The sequence below is a fragment of the Nicotiana tomentosiformis genome, chromosome 1, assembly GCF_000390325.3.
Source record: "Nicotiana tomentosiformis chromosome 1, ASM39032v3, whole genome shotgun sequence".
Lineage (NCBI taxonomy): Eukaryota > Viridiplantae > Streptophyta > Magnoliopsida > Solanales > Solanaceae > Nicotiana > Nicotiana tomentosiformis.
In genome coordinates, this window is record NC_090812.1 from 118,877,273 (window position 1) to 118,896,987 (window position 19,715).

The 19,715-nt window shown below is 34.9% G+C and overlaps 1 protein-coding gene and 1 long non-coding RNA gene across 2 annotated transcripts; one reads left to right on the top strand and one right to left on the bottom strand.

Annotated features, from left to right (window-relative positions):
- Positions 1 to 13,258: 13,258 nt before the first annotated feature.
- LOC138902570 (uncharacterized) lies at positions 13,259 to 14,174 on the top strand. The gene is made up of 2 exons (XR_011412505.1): positions 13,259 to 13,321; positions 13,747 to 14,174. It is a non-coding gene; the product is annotated as an uncharacterized lncRNA (long non-coding RNA).
- Positions 13,818 to 19,345, bottom strand: LOC104084890 (chloroplast envelope quinone oxidoreductase homolog). Its single transcript, XM_009588846.4, has 4 exons — positions 19,002 to 19,345; positions 16,247 to 16,388; positions 15,102 to 15,193; positions 13,818 to 14,700 (listed from the first exon to the last, which is right to left on the bottom strand). The coding sequence occupies exons 1-4, from the start codon at positions 19,065 to 19,067 to the stop codon at positions 14,011 to 14,013; spliced, it is 990 nt and encodes a 329-aa protein (XP_009587141.1). The 5' UTR covers positions 19,068 to 19,345; the 3' UTR covers positions 13,818 to 14,010.
- Between the last annotated feature and the right edge of the window lie 370 nt (positions 19,346 to 19,715).

The following is a 19,715-nucleotide window of genomic DNA, read 5'->3' on the forward strand; positions in this document are numbered from 1 at the left end:
AAAGGAAAATAAAGAGGCAAAATTGGTCTCTATGATTAAACAATGACAAGGAACAAAAAATATTAAACAAAATCGTGAAGTTTCCTTGTTGGAAACTGTCACGACCAAAAATTCCAACCTGTCGTGATGGCGCCTATCTCGATACTAGGCAAGCCGATAATCTCGATAAACCACAATTTCTCTTAAGTTTGAAAATACAATAATTTAATACAATACAAAATCTCATAAATACTGACACGAACACTTTTCAAAATCTGGTGTCACTAAGTACATGAGCATCTAATATGAATACAAGTCTGGAAAATACGGTCTATAATAGTCTGAGACCAAATACAGTAAACAAGGAGATAGAGAATGAGAGACAAAGTCTGCGAAACACGGCAGCTACCTCAAAATCTCCTTAAAATCAACCGCGCGAAAGGATCAACACCCGCTATGTCGGAAAATACCTGGATCTGCACGCGAAGTGCAAGGGGGTAGTATGAGTATAACCAACTCAGCAAGTAACAATAATAACTAAGAAATTGAAGATAATGACGAGCTACACAGTTATAGTTCACTTTCAGTAATTCCCGCAAAGAATAGACATGTTTTCAAATCCGGCAGTTTAACTCAAATCAATTTTATACAGTTCAAGTTCATGTAATCCGAATAGAAAATCTTTCAGAGATTTCACAACAATGACATATAGCAACCAAGTGCAACAACAAATGCAAAGCAAGTACAACCTCTCAGACAACAGTCACTCAACTCATCACTCGGCTCTCAGCCCTCAGCACTCACACTCAATGGGTATCCGCGCTCACTAGGGGTGTACAGACTCCGGAGGGGCTCCTACAGCCCAAGTGCCTTAATCTGTACGGACAACTTACGTGCCATAATATCCTTACCTCACCGACAGGCCCTCGGCCTTACTCAGTCCCCAACCTCTCTAGTCTCTCGGGCTCTCAGAAATCACAAAGATCAGCCCAAACAAAGATAACATAGTGTATCAATAAATATCCAGAAAAGACTGAGGCATAATACGCAAGAAAAATTATGACTGGGTACAAGACAACAATTAGCAAATAATTAAACAAGTACGCGACCTCGGTGGGTCCCAACAGTACTATCACATAGCCTAAGCATGATTTCTAACATGATTTATAGTCAAATTTCTTCAACACATAGAGAGCATATAGCTAACAATAAATTATTCAACTTTACAGTTTCACGGGGCGGACCAAGTCACAATCCCCTCGGTGCACGCTCACACGTCCGTTACCTAGCATGTGCGTCACCTCCAAAATAATCACATGACACAAAATTCTGGGGTTTCATACCCTCAGGACCAGATTTAAAACTGTTACTTACCTCAAGCCGTGAAATTCTTATTCTGCAATGTCCTTTCCTCGTGAATTGGTCTCCAAATGCCTCGAATCTAGCCATAAATAATTCGTTTCAGTCAATAAAATTTATTGAAATTAATTCCATACGAAAATAATAATTTTCCAGAAAAATTCGAAAATTAGCTCAAAAATTGCCCGTGGGACCCACGTCTCGGAACTCGACAAAAGTTATAAAATACGGAAGCCCATTCAACCACGAGTCTAACCATACCAATTTTACCAAAATCCGACCCTCAATTCTTCAATTTAAACTAAGAGTGTTTTCTAACTTTTCCAACTTAATTCACCAATTATATGATAAAAATAACCATGGATTCGGGTAATTTAACCAATATTGACTTAAAAATACTTACCCCGTTGTTTTCCTTGAAAAACTCCCGAAAATAGCCCCTTCCCGAGCTCCAATCCGTCAAAAACTGAAAATCCTATTTTCAGAACTTAAACTTTCTGTTCAGACCTCTCTTCTTCGCGAACGCGACAGGTCCCTCGCGTTCGCGAAGCACAAAATGTGCTGCCCAACATTTGCTCTTCGCGAACGCGATGCTTTACGGAGCCCTTCTTCGCGAACGCGAAGGGAAAAACCCATGCCCACTATTTTTTCCTTCGCGAACGTGATACCCCAAACGCGAACGCGATGCATAACCCAGCTCCTCTTCGCGAACGCGAGACCCCCTCGCGAACGCGAAGAGCAAAATCCTGCCTGCCTGAAATTCCTCTTCGCAAACGCGAGGGCCCACTCGTGAACGCGAAAGAGAAAATTCGAAAAATACAGCAACAGATATCAGCAATCTCACCAAGGCCACAAATCATCCGTTAACCATCCAAAACTCACCCGAGCTCCTCGGGACCTCAACCGAATATACCAACAAGTCCTAAAACATCATACGAACTTAGTCGAACCCCCAATTTACCTAAAATAACGCTAAAACCATGAATTACACCCCAATTCAAGCCTAATGAACTTTGAAATTTCTAATTTCTACAAACGATTCCGGAACCTATCAAATCACGTCCGATTGACCTCAAATTTTGCACACAAGTCATAAATGACATAACAGAGGTATTTCAATTTTCAGAATCGGATTTCGACCCCGATATCAAAAAAGTCAACCCCCGGTCAAACTTTTCAAAAATTAAACTTTCGGCATTTCAAGCCTAATTCCACCACGGACCTCCAAATAATTTTTCGGATACGCTCCTAAATCCAAAATCACCATACGGAGCTATTGAAATCATATAAATTCAAATCCGAGGTCGTTTACACATAGGTCCATATCCGGTCTACTTTTCTAACTTAAATTTTCAATTATGAGACTAAGTGTCTCATTTCACTCAGAATCCCTGCCGGACCCGAACCAACTAACCTGGTAAGTCATAAAATAACTATAGAGCATAAATTGAGCAGTAAACGGGAGAACGAGGCTATAATACTCAAAACGACCGGCCGGATCGTTACAGAAATCAAGAAAAACTTTCCTCCTATTTTTTTGTATTCTTTTACTGCCTTAATATTTTGTATCCATATTAGGAGATGATATTTAGAACTCCTAAATATTAGGAAATTTTTTTGATTTTACAGTTTTATCCAGTGTGAAATCTATTTCTAAAGGGTAAAAAAAGCGAACGACAATTCGCTAAGGGTCTTCGTGCTTTTAATATAGTATAAATTTATATCCGCGCGCAGACAAATACCAAATTATAATTTGAGTTGATTGGATTATGCAAATTATGTTAAAATTTAAATCTTCTAGATAAAAATTACATATAATTATTAGATATAAGTTAAAAAGAAGGACATGAAACTATTTCTCATATTTCGTACCGGATAACATGTTTTCTTTTTTTTATATCTGTAGCAAACCAACCCCTTGATCTTAGTACTTATATTTTATTCTGTGATCAATATTAAAGAATACTAAATATATCACGTTGTAATATGTCTTGTTTGAACAAATTATTTTAAAAAAAATTATTACCACTTTATGTTTTTACCTCAAAGTCGAATAAATCCTATCCTTCTACATTTTCACCGAATTGTTTTTTATCTAGTCTTTGCTTATAGTTGCTGCATTATTCATTACTTAATATTGTTATATTTTCATGTGATCTTTTATTAGCGTACCAAATGATTTAATATCTTGCTTATTACACTTTTGATAATCATATATAAATATAAATTTTTTATTCCTAAAATTTAATGTATTTTAATACTTTTATCCTCTTACTTAGAGTTCTTTCGTCATTTAAATCTATCAATAATAATTTTGAGTATTATTTAATTATTTAATATATTTATCCTTAAATTAATTCAAACCATAAATATTCTCACACTATCTCTATTTTCCTTTTTATCTATTATGAAATTTTAATTAGTTTTTTTATTAATATTTTATTATATAATCAAAATACCACATTTCATTTTAAGTTATAACTTTGAATTAGTCTAAATTATTAATACATAAGTTTTTAAATTATTATATTAAATCTAATTATATTTTCTTATAATTATGTTTTATATCACGTGCAATTAAATTTTCTTTCTCTTTTAGTGTCAGAATACAAACTTTTATTTTTCATTACTAAATTACCTACATAAGATATTTATTTTGTATTCTTAAAATTTTAATTTGTTATCCAAATTATTTTTATTTATGTAGTAAAATTTTAACTTTGTGGTCCTGTCCATAGTTTGAGCGTTTTTATAATAATTTTAATCTAATCTCAAGTTCAAATCATCTCCTCACTTCTATTTGTAATATTAAATATTTTTAATTTTTAATTATTGCTATTATGTTACCTAATATATAGTATTTCCTGTTTTCATATGGCCTTCATTAACTTTCCTCTTTATTTAATATCATTATCCATTTATATCCTTTAATATAATATAGATCAATGTGTGATTTATTAATCTTGAAATAAATATTTATATTATTTCAAATTAATACTCGAAATTATTAAATAGTTTATATTTATTAATAATATTTTTAAGTATTATATAGAAAAAGTTTTAAAATTTTAATTTAGTTATTTATTATTATATAATTAACAAAAGTTATATGCGACTTTTTCTGGTTATGCCATATGGTTGAATTAGTTATTAGTTAAAAATTATATTTTTGAGTATTATTTAATTATTTAATATATTTATCCTTAAATTAATTCTGTCACGACCCAAAATCCAACTAGTCGTGATGGCACCTAACCCAACCCGTTAGGTAAGCCAATTACCAACTATCTGATTCCAATAAAATTAACGATGCAAATAATTAAAAGAAAATATCTAAAACCAATACTTTTCCCCAAGAACTGGTAGTACAAATCATGAGCTTCTAAGAATAGAGTATACAAAGCGGAAATGAAATAAATACATAGTCTGTTTGAATAATACATAAACAGAACTTTTATAAATGTAAGGCTACCCTGAACAAGAGCCAGCTACAACAGGAACGCATGTACATCTTCAAGTCTCGCAACCATCGAGCACAGCAACAACAATAGCCAACATCTGCACGCAATGTGCAGAAGTGTAGTATCAGTACAACCGACCCCATGTACTGAGTAAGTAACAAACCTAGCCGTAGGTTGAAAGTAGTGACGAGCTTCCACCAAGTCGGATCCAAAACCAATAGTCCACAACAATCCATAATAACATAAAGCAAATAATAATAGAAGTAACTCAGGGATAAAATACTCAGCCAAATACTGATTTCAAAAATTATAGTTCTTCATTTCAAATACATCAGTAAAAATCCAAATCGTTTGTCGGAGTTGCCAAAAATATAAATAGTTTGAAAATAATAAATTTATCCCAAAATCTTGTCAATAATAAATAAGATATTTTATTTTCCTTTCGGATAACCTGTGTAAAAACAAATGCATCACTATGCCCATCTGTCAACAATGTGTGAAAAATCATGAATGTTGTGATGCAGTACAACACAAGGAAATACATCTATATGCCTGTATGTCGTGTGTGCATGCCAATGCAATGCAACTCAATGATAAAATCATAAACAGCCCCTCGGGCAGAACATCACTCATATACAGCCCCTAGGGCAAACCTCACAGTCACTCGCGCCACTCGGGCATACCTCACAATCACTCTTGCCACTCGGGCATACCTCACAATCACTCTTGCCACTCGGGCATACCTCACAATCACTCATGCCTCCCAGTCACTCAGCACTCGACACTCGGCACTCGCACTCAATAGGTACCTGTGCTCACTGGGGGTGTGTACAGACTCCGGAGGGGCTCCTTCAGCCCAAGCGCTATAATCTGCACGGACAACTCATGTGCTGTACGGACAACTCACGTGCTATAATAATAAAGTATGCTGCAGGCGGGCAGCCCCGATCCACACTCATCCTCACAATCAGGCCCTCGGCCTCACTCAGTCATAAACCTCTCAAGCCACTCGGGCATTTCAGTAAAATAGGGCATTCGACCCAAAACATTTATATGCATCAAAATAGAGTCATAAAACTGAGTTATGATATGCAGTGAAATGAATATGACTTAGTATGAATTTTCAATTTAAAACAAATAATTCACAGTAATATGACCTCTGTGGGTCCCAATAATACTGGCACATAGTCTCAACATAATTTTTAATATGCTTTTCAACTCAATTTCTTTAACTCATAAAACCGCATGGAAAATGTCAAGATCATTTAACTACAAAATTCCACAGAAATAATTATGTCACAATTTCTATAGTGCACGCCCACACGCCCGTCACCTAGCATGTGCGTCACCTCCCAAAAATTCACAAAATACATATATTCAGGGTTCATACCCTCAAATCCAAGATTAGAAGAGTTACTTACCTCGAACAAGCCGAATCCAATATCGAGCAAGCTAAACATTGCTCCAGAAATCCCATTATGCGAGTATCAACTCTCGAATGGCTCGAATCTAGTATAAATTAATTTGATTCAGTCCACACAATTTATAGAAATTAATTCCATATCAAAATGCTAGTATTTTCCACAAAATCTGAAATTACGCCCCAAAAATTACCCGTGGGGCCCACGTCTCGAAATCCGACGAAACTCACAAAATACGATAACCCATCCAATTACAAGTTCAACCATACTAATTTCACTTAAATCCAACTCCAAATCGGTATTCAAACTTGAAAAGTTCATTTTATAACATTATAGAAATTTCCTTCTATTTCTCTTGAAGATTCAATAATCTTACACCAAAAATGAAGATTAATTCATGAAATATAATCACAATGGAGTTACGAACACTTACCCCAAGTTGTGTTGAAAATTTTCTCTCCAAAATCGCCCAACCCGAGCTCCAAAGTCCGAAAATGGGTGAAAATGTTGAACCCTCGAATTTAAGGTTCTGCCCCAACGATTTCCGCATATGCGAACAAGTTTTGCGCACCTGCGCATCCGCTTGTGCGAGCAAATCGTCGCATTTGTGGACTCCACTCGCCTGCCCAGTTTCCGCTTTTGCGCGCATCCGTCCGCATCTGCGCTCACGCAGGTGCAGAATTTTCCCTCGCACCTGCGACCAATGCCTCACAGCCCTCTGCCCGCATCTGCGCTCCTTCTCGCGCAGGTGCGATTCCGCACCTTTCGAAGCACCTTCCGCACGTGTGCACCTCGCTTCAGCGCACCCCTGCTCGCACCTGCGACTACTTTTCTGCAGGTGCGATTACACCAGAAGGCTTCAGTTCCAGGAATCTTCCCAATTCGAAAATCAATCCGTTAACCACTCCACTCGCCTGCCCAGTTTCCGCTTCTACGCGCATCCGTCCGCATCTGCTCTCACTCAGGTGCAGAATTTTCCCTCGCACCTGCGACCAATGCCTCACAGCCCTCTGCCTGCATCTGCGCTCCTTCTCGCGCAGATGCGATTCCGCACCTGCGAAGCACATTCCGCACCTGGTCACCTCGCTTCAGCGCACCCCTGCTCGCACTTGCGAGCTCGCACCTGCGACTACTTTTCCGCAGGTGAGATTAAACCAGAAGGCTTCAGTTCCAACAATCTTCCCAATTCAAAAATCAATCCGTTAACCATTCGAAACTCACACGAGGCCCTCGGATCCCCGTCTGAACATACCAACAAGTCCTAAAACACACCATGGACCTACTCGAGGCCTCAAATCACATCAAACAGCCTCAAAAATACGAACTACACACGGATTCAAGCCTAATAAATTTAGAAATTTCCAAATTCTTCAAACGACGCCGAAACCTATCAAATCACGTTCGATTGACTTCAAATTTTGCACACAAGTTACATTTCACATTACAGACCTATTCCAATTTCCAGAATCGGATTTCGACCCCGATATCAAAAAGTCAAACCCCGGTCAAACTTCCCAAAAATTTAACTTTCGGCAATTCAAGCCAAATTTCACTACGGACCTCCAAATAATTTTCTGGACACGCTCCTAAGTCCAAAATCACCATACGGATCTATTGAAATCATCAAAATTCGAATCCGAGGTCGTTTACCCATAAGTCTGCATCCGGTCACTATTTTAACCTAAACTTTAAACATTGAAACTAAGTGTTCCAATTCCTTCCAAAACCTCACTAGACCGGAACCAATTATCCCGGCAAGTCACACAACAACTGTAAAGTACAATTTGAGCAGTAAATGGGGAAGCAAGGTTGTAATACTCAAAACGACCGGTCGGATCGTTACAAATTCAAAGTATAAATATTCTCACACTATCTTTTTTTTCCTCTTTATATATGTTTACCACGTTTACGAAATTTTAATTAGTTTTTTATATTAATATTATTATATAATCAAAATATCACATTTTAGTTTAAGTTATAACTTTGAATTAGTCTAAAATATTAATACATAGGTATTTTAGTTATTATATTTTAAATCTATTGTATTTTATTATAATTATTTTTATATCACGTGCAATTAAATTTTCTTTCTATTTTAGATGTAAGATACAAATTTAACTTTTATTTTCGTTACTAAATTACCTACATGAGACATTTATTTTGTATTCCTAAAATTTTAATTTGTTATGCAATGTTTATTTTTATTTATGTAGTAAAACTTTAATTTTGTGATTTTATCCATAGTTTGAGCTTTTTTACCATAATTTTCATCTAATCTCAAGTTCAAATCATCTTTCCCTTCTATTTCTAATATTAATTTGAATTTTAATTATTGTCATTACGTCACCGAATATATAGTATTTCATGTTTTCGCGTGGTTTTCATTAACTTTCCTCTTTATTTAATATCATTAACCATTTATATCCTTTAATATATAAATTGGGGAGAAACTGCTCCCCGATTTGAAGGTAGTTATTTATTTATTTATTTATTTTATTCTAAATAATTTTAAAACTCCAACTTAAAACTACTCTCCAATTTGAATGGGAAGTTTTTTTTTATATATTTTTATTTTTTATTATAGATAATTATAAGATATCTATATTTATTAATTCAAATAGAGTAACCAATTAATTCAAAATTTAAAATTTAAAAGATTTTTTAGTTTTATATATAACTGCTCCCCAATTTGAAGGTTTTTTTTATTATTTCTATTTTTATTTTTTTAATCTAAAATAATTTTAGTACTCCAACTTGAAACTATTCCACAATTTGGATGGGTAATTTTTTTTTCTTAATTTTGTTTTTTATTATAGACAATTATAAGATATCTATATTTATTAATTCAAATAGAGTAACTAATTAATTTAAAATTTAAAATTCAAAAGAATTTTTAGTTAAAAAGGTAGTTTATTTTATCTTAAAGTTCCGAATGACATATTGGTATGATGTCACTTGGCTTAATGAGATTACTTTTTCTTCTACTTTTAATTATAGATAGATATGACATTGGTTGAATCGTCAAGAAATTTTAATAAAAAATAAATTAATAATTAAATTTATAATCTTGAGTATACTATAGTATTTATGTGACTATATAATATTGAAACGTGTGACCTTAATTTAAACATGGTATATCATTTGTGTAATTAAAAAAATATTGAGAGTTAAATAATTATTGTTTAGCTTAGTGCTTAGCTGATTTTATGGCATTTAATAAGTAGTTGGGCTAACGATTAGTTAAGTGTCAGCTGGTGTCAGCTCATTAGTTGGTTAGTTACTAGATATTTTTCTTGTCTCAAATGTGTATATAATACAGTCATTACATAGAATGAAATTAGTTTTTACTTTCCCAAATTCATTTCGTCTTCTTCCTTAGCTTCTATTCTCTCCCTTCAAGAATGACCTAGAAGATTAAAGAGATTATTAATTGAAGCTCAGCTCGAGCTCAAGTAATATCTTATAACTGTAATTTGATATGGTATCAGAGTCTACAAGTTTTAAATCTTTCTCATTCTGTGTTCGATCTAAACATGCAAGCTTTATTTCAGTTCAATCACTAAACTTTTGAAAATTCGTGAATTTCACGCATAATCTGTTCTAAACTCTTTTTTAATTTCATAAATCAAATTATTTTGCCATGCCTATTATGAAAATAAATAATTCATTATTGAATCGAGTAATCATGCTATTGTTGACACGAGTATATATGCATCCCTCTGATAATTTCGATGCGATGTTATTACAAGTTCCTTGTAATAGAGTTAAATACTGATTCTAAAGAAGAAGAGTATTACGAGCACTGTTGGCCAAAAATAAATAATATTTTATTAATGGAGAGTATAAAAGGCTTCTAGAATTATTGAAGTAGTAGTGGGAAAGGCGTGATGATATGGTGACCTCGTAGATTTTGAATTTCTTAGCTAATGAAATTGCTAATAGTATTGAGTATATAAATAATGCAGTCGAGTTACGGAAGGAACTTGAGGATTGCTATGATCAGACTAATGGTACAAAATTATATCAAATTTGAAGGAAACCAATGACATGTCACAAGTATTTCTTAACATAACTAGTTATTATATTAGGATGAAGAAGTTATGGGAAGAGTTGAGTACTTTAAGTGCTAAAATCTAGTACAGTTGTCAATGCAATATGGAGCAATGAGCATATGCACAACATTGAATAAGATCGGGGACGATATAATTTTTCATAGGGTTGAATAAAATATACACTGTAATTCGAGAAAGTATTCTTAAGATGAATCCATTGCGCTCAATAACACAAGCCTTTTTTATGCTGCTTCAAGAAGATAAATAGAGAGAAATTAGGTCAAGTAACCAATCGGTTATTGAGTCTACATTACTAAATGTGAATACAACAAGTCCAAACTCTTTTAGAACATATTATGCTCCAAACAACAACTATAATTACACCAACATATCTAGACCTTTCTATGACTATTACATAAGTGTTTGTTCCCAAAGTACATACAAAGTATACAGGGCTCACAAGCAGTAAAGTAACTCGAAATCCGGATGTGGAATGCACAAACACTTAGTTTAATCACTACCTAAGCTAGCAATAATTTATTATCCGTTCAAGGTTATCAAAGAGTGGTAGTTGTGACTAAATTATTATCCCAAAAGTTAAACAAGTAATTAACTAACAAGAATGCAAGTGCTTATGATTATGACTTAACCAATTGAGATGAAGATTCCGTGGTCGATTTATCAATCCTAATTATACTCCGTTAATTCAAATTATCTATGGTTACTAGTTAACTCGATCATTTAACGAATAGTATGCTCCTGCAGTACTACCTGTCTATTATAATATATCAATTATATATCCCTATGGTATTGAATCTATCATGCACGAATATAGTACGACATTCAACTTAGCAAGACTACTAGATATATCTCTATCCTAACCACGAAATCTTTTTTCGATACGCGAGTTCCAAAATAAGCCCTATTTAATTCTAGTCTAATCTAAAACGGTAGCATAAATAATAAATAAATTGGTGGTTACCCAATTTATAAATTAAATCTAGAATTAAAGAAACAATCAATAATAATAATTCGTATTAACAAAGTAGTAATCAATTAGTGCCAATAATTATGTCAACCACAAATGAGAATAAAAGTATTTAGCTACTCATAAAAAGAATTTTCAAAACAATAGCTAAAATTCATAAACGAACAAGAAAGAATGAAAGAAATAGTTGAACTCGCTGCCAGATCCCTTTATCTTCTGCTCTTTGTATGTCTGCCTCAAAAGATGTGACCCTCCATCCCAAGATATTTCATGGGGTATTTGACATAGGGCGGCTAAGAGGTCATCTAATGCAATCCAATTCCGCCTAGGTCTCGCGCGATGCGAGCCCTTTGAACGAGCTGTAATTTTTTTTCCTCTTCTTTTTCTCGCATAGGCTCGCGCAATGGCCCTTATGTTACTGTTTTGAGTGAGAGCTGACTCCTCTGACTCATTTACCTCTCCACTGATACACGACCTTTGGGTGAGCTACCTTCAACTCTTTTCCTTGTGAGTTGTGTCTTCACTTCCCATTTCGCACGATTTCATCCGCTTTTGATCCACTTTAGTCCAAACTAGTACCTACACTTAACAAATACATAATGAGTATAAATCACATCAATACTCATAAAATCTTCATCAAATCACACAATATATAGGATGCAAATATATCTAGAATATGTACTTTTTTTCAATTATCACCGTCACACGGTTAAACTTTTGCTTGTGCTCGAACAACTTTAAAATTCAAACACAATGTCAAGAAACACTTTCAAAACTCACTCGAGTATCACAGTAATGACATTAGCTTATATGAACGTTTAGAACCCAATTTTCAGATATACAAAAAATTATCACTTTTATCCGGGGAGAACTAATAAAGAAATAGTATCAGATAAATTTAAAAAATGAGTGGTAATTGAAAAATAGTCTCAGTTTAAAAAATAATCGAAATTTAACCACTTTTCATGTAAAGATAAATCTGAACGAAAACACTGTTCAAAATCCGAAAAATATTCCAGCATCATATACTGGAGTTCGAATTTTTTACATGTGAACTTCCAGCATAATATACTGGTCCAACATAATATGCTGAAGGTTTATTCACAGGTGCTCCAATCTCCAGTATATTATGCTGGAACTTTCCGTGTGCTGGAGTTCCAGCATAATATGCTGGAAGTTCGTACACAGGTGCACCAATCTCCAGTATATTATGCTGGAACTTTCCGTGTTGCAGCAAAATAGTGGCTATTTTTAATGATTTTGCAAACGCTGGCTATTTTTCAATTACCCGTCCGAAAATTGGTTAGCCCATGCTATTTTTAATTGTTTGACTTACCCAAAAAAATGTTCAAGTTAAAACAACTTGAAGATATTAGAAGCTGTTTTTCCAAAGAGACTTTTCAGAACATCATAAAAAATACATTTTAGAAAACAACTATTCAAACACCGTTTCTTTTTCCAAAAACTTCTCCGAGAAACTGCCGCTAAACACTAGCAACAACAGCTAACTTGTAAAACTAATTATTCGATTGTGGTTCACATTTGAAAGTCAATTAATTCATATGTATTTCATATTTGTGAGATAACGATTGAAATCCAGTGGCTCAATAAACCACTAAAATGTTCGTTAAGACTAACACCAACTAGTTTAAGAGTAGGCTTTAGTTGATCAACTGATATGTAATGCTAAAAGGTGCATTCAACTATGAATGGAGTTGTTTCATGACTTGTATTTTACCGATTAGTCTCCCTGTTCCCTCCCAATCGTGCAGTTTCAAGTAATTCCTGCATATACTGTTGAGGCTGGTTTATAGATGGAGCAAAACTCAAAAGTCATTTGCTCATAATTCTTAATCTGCATCTTCGATTTTATTTTTAGACAGCTACTTTTCGATTTAGTTTGTCCTAGTTTTCTTTTCAATACTCCAAGGATTTCTTTCATTTTAGATACATTCCTGAGGCATCCACCTGTGGAATTAAATACAATTACAAAACACCTTGTGAACTAACTCGCATACTTTCTTACCATACACCATTATTCATATAAAGAACGTAACAGGGGTCTTTAAATTGGAAAATTAACAATAATCAGAAATGGAGTGGCGTACTTAGTTTGCAGTCATTGATTTGGAGAGAACCAGCAGTTGTTGACTTCTCAGTAATGTTATGATCTTCTTGATCATCATCAGACAAGTTCTGATTGATTGCCTCTGTTACTGTGGGCGCCATTGTTGCATCTCTTTCTCTATCATCAACTTGTTGCGTTTGAGCTTCTTTATCCCTTTGTTGATTAGACATTTTGAACTTCTTGATACTCGCTTCTACTAAATTCAGAGAGAGAGATTTACACCTTACCACCGAGTTATAATGAAAAGAAGCTGTCTAAAAATAAAATCGAAGATGCAGATTAAGAATTATGATTAAAGAACAGTCGCGAAGAGCGAGCGAGTTTGAGTTTTGCTCCATCTATAAACCAGCCTCAACAGTATATGCAGGAATTAAATGAAACTGCACGATTGGGAGAGAACAGGGAAACTACTCAGTAAAATACAAGTCATGAAACAACTCCCAGAGAAATAAAGATTTATCACACAACATATAGTAAGTGAAAAACCAGTTGACACACTGCACATCCATACAAGGCAAATGAAAATTGTTATCGCTGGATAGATTTACCTGTCATAATATACATGCCTCCCAAACCTTTTATTACACACCTATATAACATTAACATCATTTGAAAGACTACTCTATGGCTCCACAATAATCTTTCCTGTTGCATGTCCATCAATGCTCCTGCTCCAAGCATCTTCAGCCTTGCTCAGGGGATGTTTGGAGTCTATCACTGTTTTAAGTTTCCCTTCCTTCACAAGACTAACAACCAAGTCCAGGTTCTCCTTCTTGGGAATTAAAAGCAATGGCACCAACTGCTTCTTTGAGAAGGTTAGTTTCTTTACTGCATAGGTCCACATGGCGCTAGGTCCAGGAGTCAGGTCGATGACCTTCCCTTTCGCACTTAAATTAGGCTCAAAGGTAGACCAAGGAATGCCTGTAGTACAGTGAATTACTGCATCATATATTTGGCCTGATGGACTCTTAAGAGCTGCTCCCTCTGGGGTCTTGTAATCAAGAACCTCATCTGCTCCTAAGCTCTTCACAAAATCAAAGTTACGGGCTCCACAGGTAGCAGTAACATGGGTGTTACCAAGTTTTGCCAGTTGCACAGCATAATGACCTACACCACCAGAGGCAGCTGTAACTAAGATGTTCTTCCGGGGTCCAGTTCCATCGAGCTTGACCTCAGCAGGATTGACAAGGGCCTGAAGAGCTGTAACTCCTGCAACAGGAAGACCTGCACCTTCAGCAGCTGATACTTCAGCTGGTCTTGGAACAGTCAAACTCTCCTTAGCCACCGCGTATTCAGCCAATCCACCTCCATTCTGCATGACAGTTCACAAAGATCCAACAAGCATAAACGATAGAACAATATTATGGTTCAAAGAGAAATGATTAAGCAAAAGAGGAGAAATACTACAAGATAGGACAAGAGCAGGTTGTTCTAGTCACGCGAGTCCACTTCCAAACAAGAGATAAGGAGTTTGAGTAACTTGGAGAACTGTTGTTGGCCCATGGGGAGGAGGGTATGAAAAGGGGGATTTACCATATAAATAAAAAACAAAAGTAAGTAGCATTGAACTGTAAAGGCAGCCAGCAAGAAACAGAAACAATATTCATGTAAAACGAATGTAAACCCTGCGCATGCCCTTCACTTTTTAAGTTTCAACCAAGCTCCAAAATGCAAGAGAGATAAATAAAACATTTGAAAAAGAATTGGACTTACCAGGGTATTAAGCATAGCCACAACCTTGTCGCCGACCTTGAAATCTTTTACACTAGATCCTACCTCTACAACCTCTCCTCCCACGTCAGTAGCTGATACAACAGAAATTGGTTAAGAGCACAGTAAAATCACAAGAATAAAATGCATAGTGCAATGCATCATGCAATTACTCCCTATAAATAAAGATAACGGCCATGCTGTCTTGATGTCTTCCCCAGTTAACTTCCTATTCAAGTACATTACTATTAACAACAGTTGATGTTGTTGAGCAAAGTTAATCTTCCTGTGGGCTTCACACTTTCGTTCCTTTTACTTTTTCAGAATTCAACAAGTTCAGATCACTCGTTTATTAAATGCTAAACAAGCAAAATAACTTCCATTTCTAACAATATGACCTTAAATCCTTTTCCAATCAAATTATTCACCTTTTTATGTCACGATTCTCAATTTCTCAGATATTTTATACTGATGCCGTCTCCTATTCTAGTTATCCCTATTGTTCCGAAAATTTTGATAGAGCCTTCACTTTGTCAATACAGCTTCACGATAAGTTATTAAATAATATATATTGCAAGTAAATTTATATGTAAATAGTCCAAGAAAAGACTTCTATCTTGATTTTGATGTGTTTTGGGAACTCTACTCTAGGCAAATGCATACATGCTAGGAATTAGCTTTAAGATATATCATTCAGCAAAAAGCCTGAATATGAATACGCTTCCAAACAAACTCTATCAGCACAAAAATTTAATTAGGGATTCTAGATATGTCTGTCGGCCTTGTATAACCTAACAGCCAAGTACCTAGGCATTTCTGTTTTTTGGCCAGACAAAATGGGCAATGAAAAAGTTGCTCAATACAGGAACACCTATCTCCACCAATAAGAAATTCTCTGTTAAATCACCTAGGTTACTAGAAAAGGGAACAATAAGACAAACTATATTAACTTGTCAAGGGAGATGAATTTTGATAGTCAATATATATATTTGAGAAAACCTAGACAGAGCCTCTCATACCAAAGCTGATGCGAAAAACATTTGAGAACATATAACACAAGGCAACAACTACCAAAACCTAAAAACACTGCAAACAGTGTGTAAGGAAATTCTGACAAAATGTCTAGATGTATTGATGATTGAACTTACTAGGAATAAAAGGAAACTTGGGAGGCAGAAGAGGACGAAGCACGCCCTTCTGAATTTTCCAGTCAACAGGATTTAAGCTTGTAGCCTCCAGTTTTAGCAAGACCTCATCCTTCTTCGGAGTAGGCACAGGGACTTCAACATGCTGCAAGAAGCAAAGACGAGCATACAATCGAAAAAGCTCTTATATTAGCAGAAATCTTACTAGTACCGAGTAAATGAGCAGCCGCATTCACAAAAATGCTTAAAGCAAATTACAAAAAAAGAAATAAGACAAAACAATATGGGAAATAACTGCAATTCATTATTCAAGAGCTGTATCCCCGTTAAGGCACAAAATCCAAATGGTGACAAAGGAAAACTTTACTTATAAACATCAAATAAAATTTTATATGTATACGACACTCAAATTTTCTTCTAAAATGACCAATTCATTGATATTGATTACTAAAAGATGGGTAGTCACCTAGAAAAGGTCTTTCATGGTTGGTGGAGTTGCTCTTTTTTTCCTTTATCTTCTTTTCCTCAAACTAATACTCAATTTATACTAGGTATGTTGTTATTGTTGTTTGTTCCAAGCTAGCACTTGTCTAGAAATAATAACACAATTAAAGCTAGAAGATATGCTAGTTAACAAGAATCCATCTTAAACTTTTCAAAATTAACTTTAATTTATTTATATTTTAACAATCCTCCAAACTCCTTTGCCTTGAACCCCGTACCCCACACTCCCCTATCTCCCTATCATCCGATAGCCACAAATAGTGGGCATCTTTACTACTCAATGGCTGTAGCTCAAAACCTACTACAATTACAAAGTTATGAACCTACTGTATTTCAGAGTTATGATAACTCGGGATTACATAAAAAGCTAAGCAGAGGAAAGGGAATTTTTTTTTCTTTGCAGGGTTCATATGCTGGTTGGGAGGAATAGATAAAGAAAGGAGGAAGACTAAAGTGAGAGAAGATTTTAAAAGGAATCCATTTTTGAAGCTGCATGTTGTCTAGATTGAGATTTTTTGTTAGGAAATGATTTTTGCAATAGTGTTATCTTGGAAAAATAGACTGAGTTAGTTAACCTTGTTTTTAGTTGGCATTGCCCCAGTTAATTTGCAAGTTGCATTACCTAATCTGTATTTCCATGCATTATTGACCCCATAATTAGACTTTACCCAAATTTCAGTATATTCTTGCCGCTACTGTGGTTTGATAATTCGATTTGCATTGACTGAAAAATTGCACTTTTGACTAAATGTTTTAAGTAGTCTCATGCTTAAACATCAACTTCGCCAAAAAGCACCTGTATGTATGCAGAGCTACGTATCAGAAGGCATTTTTCAATCTCTCCTTACAAATACAAGTAGCACAAATGTAAATTTTCTTGTCAAAACTAGCACCCAAGATGAACGCTACTCAGTATTGGAAAATCTCATTACAAACTATTACCAAGTACATTCGTGTGTGTGTACGGAGACATATCAAAAGGCATTTTGAGGCTCTTAAGAGATAGCTGTGTTTTAGAGAATAGTAAAAGGTATTTGAGGCCTATCAAATCTTAATATCCCGGAAAGGCCAAGGCCGCGAGGAAAACTCCAAGCCCAACTTTACTGCTTTCGAACTACAGCCTTAGCAACAGCCGACGTCTGATGTTACCATTTCAGCATATGATCGAACTGTTGGATTAAACTGGTTTACTAGGAGAAAGACATGAGACCAAACAAATTTAAGGGAATAATAGGATCTCAAGTTGCTTGGAATGGATCAGCCCTTTTAAGATTAATAACTCTATAACATTATCTAAGAAATACAAGTAACTTTTGTTTATAGGAATTTCTTCCAGCTTAACCAACACTTCCATTGATAGATATTTCTTCCATCTTAACCAAACCACCGTTTACCATAAGCCTATTTCTTTCTCATTGCTTTTTTTATCAGCTTATGCATTATGGTATTCTGGAAATTCAAGAGCTTTTAAGACTTATCCCTTTCCCCCTTAACTCTTGCACCTTCGCATTATGAAGTTCCACTACATACACAATTGAAGCAGAAAATAAATTGGATTATTCAACTCTTAAAATTTGGTCACCTAAAGTTTTATTATCAACTCAACCATGAAAATTAGAATACTTGTAAGGATGGTTTATCAAAATAAATAGGACAAGAAGTAGGAAACCCCCTAAAGCTAATGGCATCAAAATAAAGCCCTTCTGTCCTCTTCTGTTACTAGAGTATTTTAAATCCCTTTTTGTTAAAGCTACGAAGCAAAAACTTAATTTCCAGATAGTAAACGGGAAAAAATAATTAAGTTTTATAATTCTTAACTAATGGCAGATATCATCTTCTCACATCCCTACGTCCTAATTCTGCAACTTTTTGTGATACCCAATCCCCAACAAGAAAAGTTTCCTATAGAGTAAGTAGTTAAATTATCATTTCAAATACTAGTCTGAAAATAATTTTTTCTGTCTAAACTTCAAATAAATTCAAGTATCCTGCCAATAAGAATTCAGTCGAAGAATTCTAAATTTCTAATGACGTAAGTTCAACAGTCCAAGGGCCAATTATATAGGTTTAGACGATCGTCGCCCTCATCAAGAGTCCCGTTCAAACAACTATATCTGCAATTTTCTAATGAGAAATGAGCCAATTAAAATACCCACTTTAACCATCTTCAGTAACGTCCCAAAGAATCAATAAAATATGTTAACACTCAAAAATAGTTATTGATATGTCAAATGATGAGCGGAAGTGAGAATACCTTTAAGCCAGCGGCACCGCCACCATAAGAGTTGTATTGGATAGCATGCATCACCTTCCCAGCCATATCAAATTCACGCCTTTCTCTTAATTCGGGGAAGGAGCGAAACCACCGAGGCAATGTAGTATTGTTATATACTACTCCTATGCGGGAATCGCCGCTAGCATAGGGTGCTTATTCTATATCTTTAGGGGACACGTGGCTCATACAGGACTTCTCATATATAAGAAACTTAGGTGGCATTTATTTCGATTAATGATGAAATCTTTTTTTTCTGGAAATGAAGACCGGACCGATCCTAAAGAGTAAAGACAATGAATGATAAAAATAGTAGTATGTCACATCAACGAACAGATCTGAGAATGCTCCATCCATTGTTCCTAAATCTGAGGCTACAGATTCATTCCCTTGATTCACAATGATGATAATTTTTTACTTCCCTAAGGTAAATTATTGTTTACCTTTCGAATCGGATAACAATTTAATTTATACGTGACTTTAAGGATACGTGATACAATTTGATACGATTTGAGAGAATAGATTAATATTCAAATTGACGATAAAGAAATAAATGCAAATCACAGGAATCGAACAGCCTTGGCCCTCGAATTCGATCACCCTTGAACCAATAGATGTTTCAACTAATGTATGAACAAATTAACAAAATGATAAAAGCTAGAAAATAATAGTATATTACTTTATGTTGCGTAATGT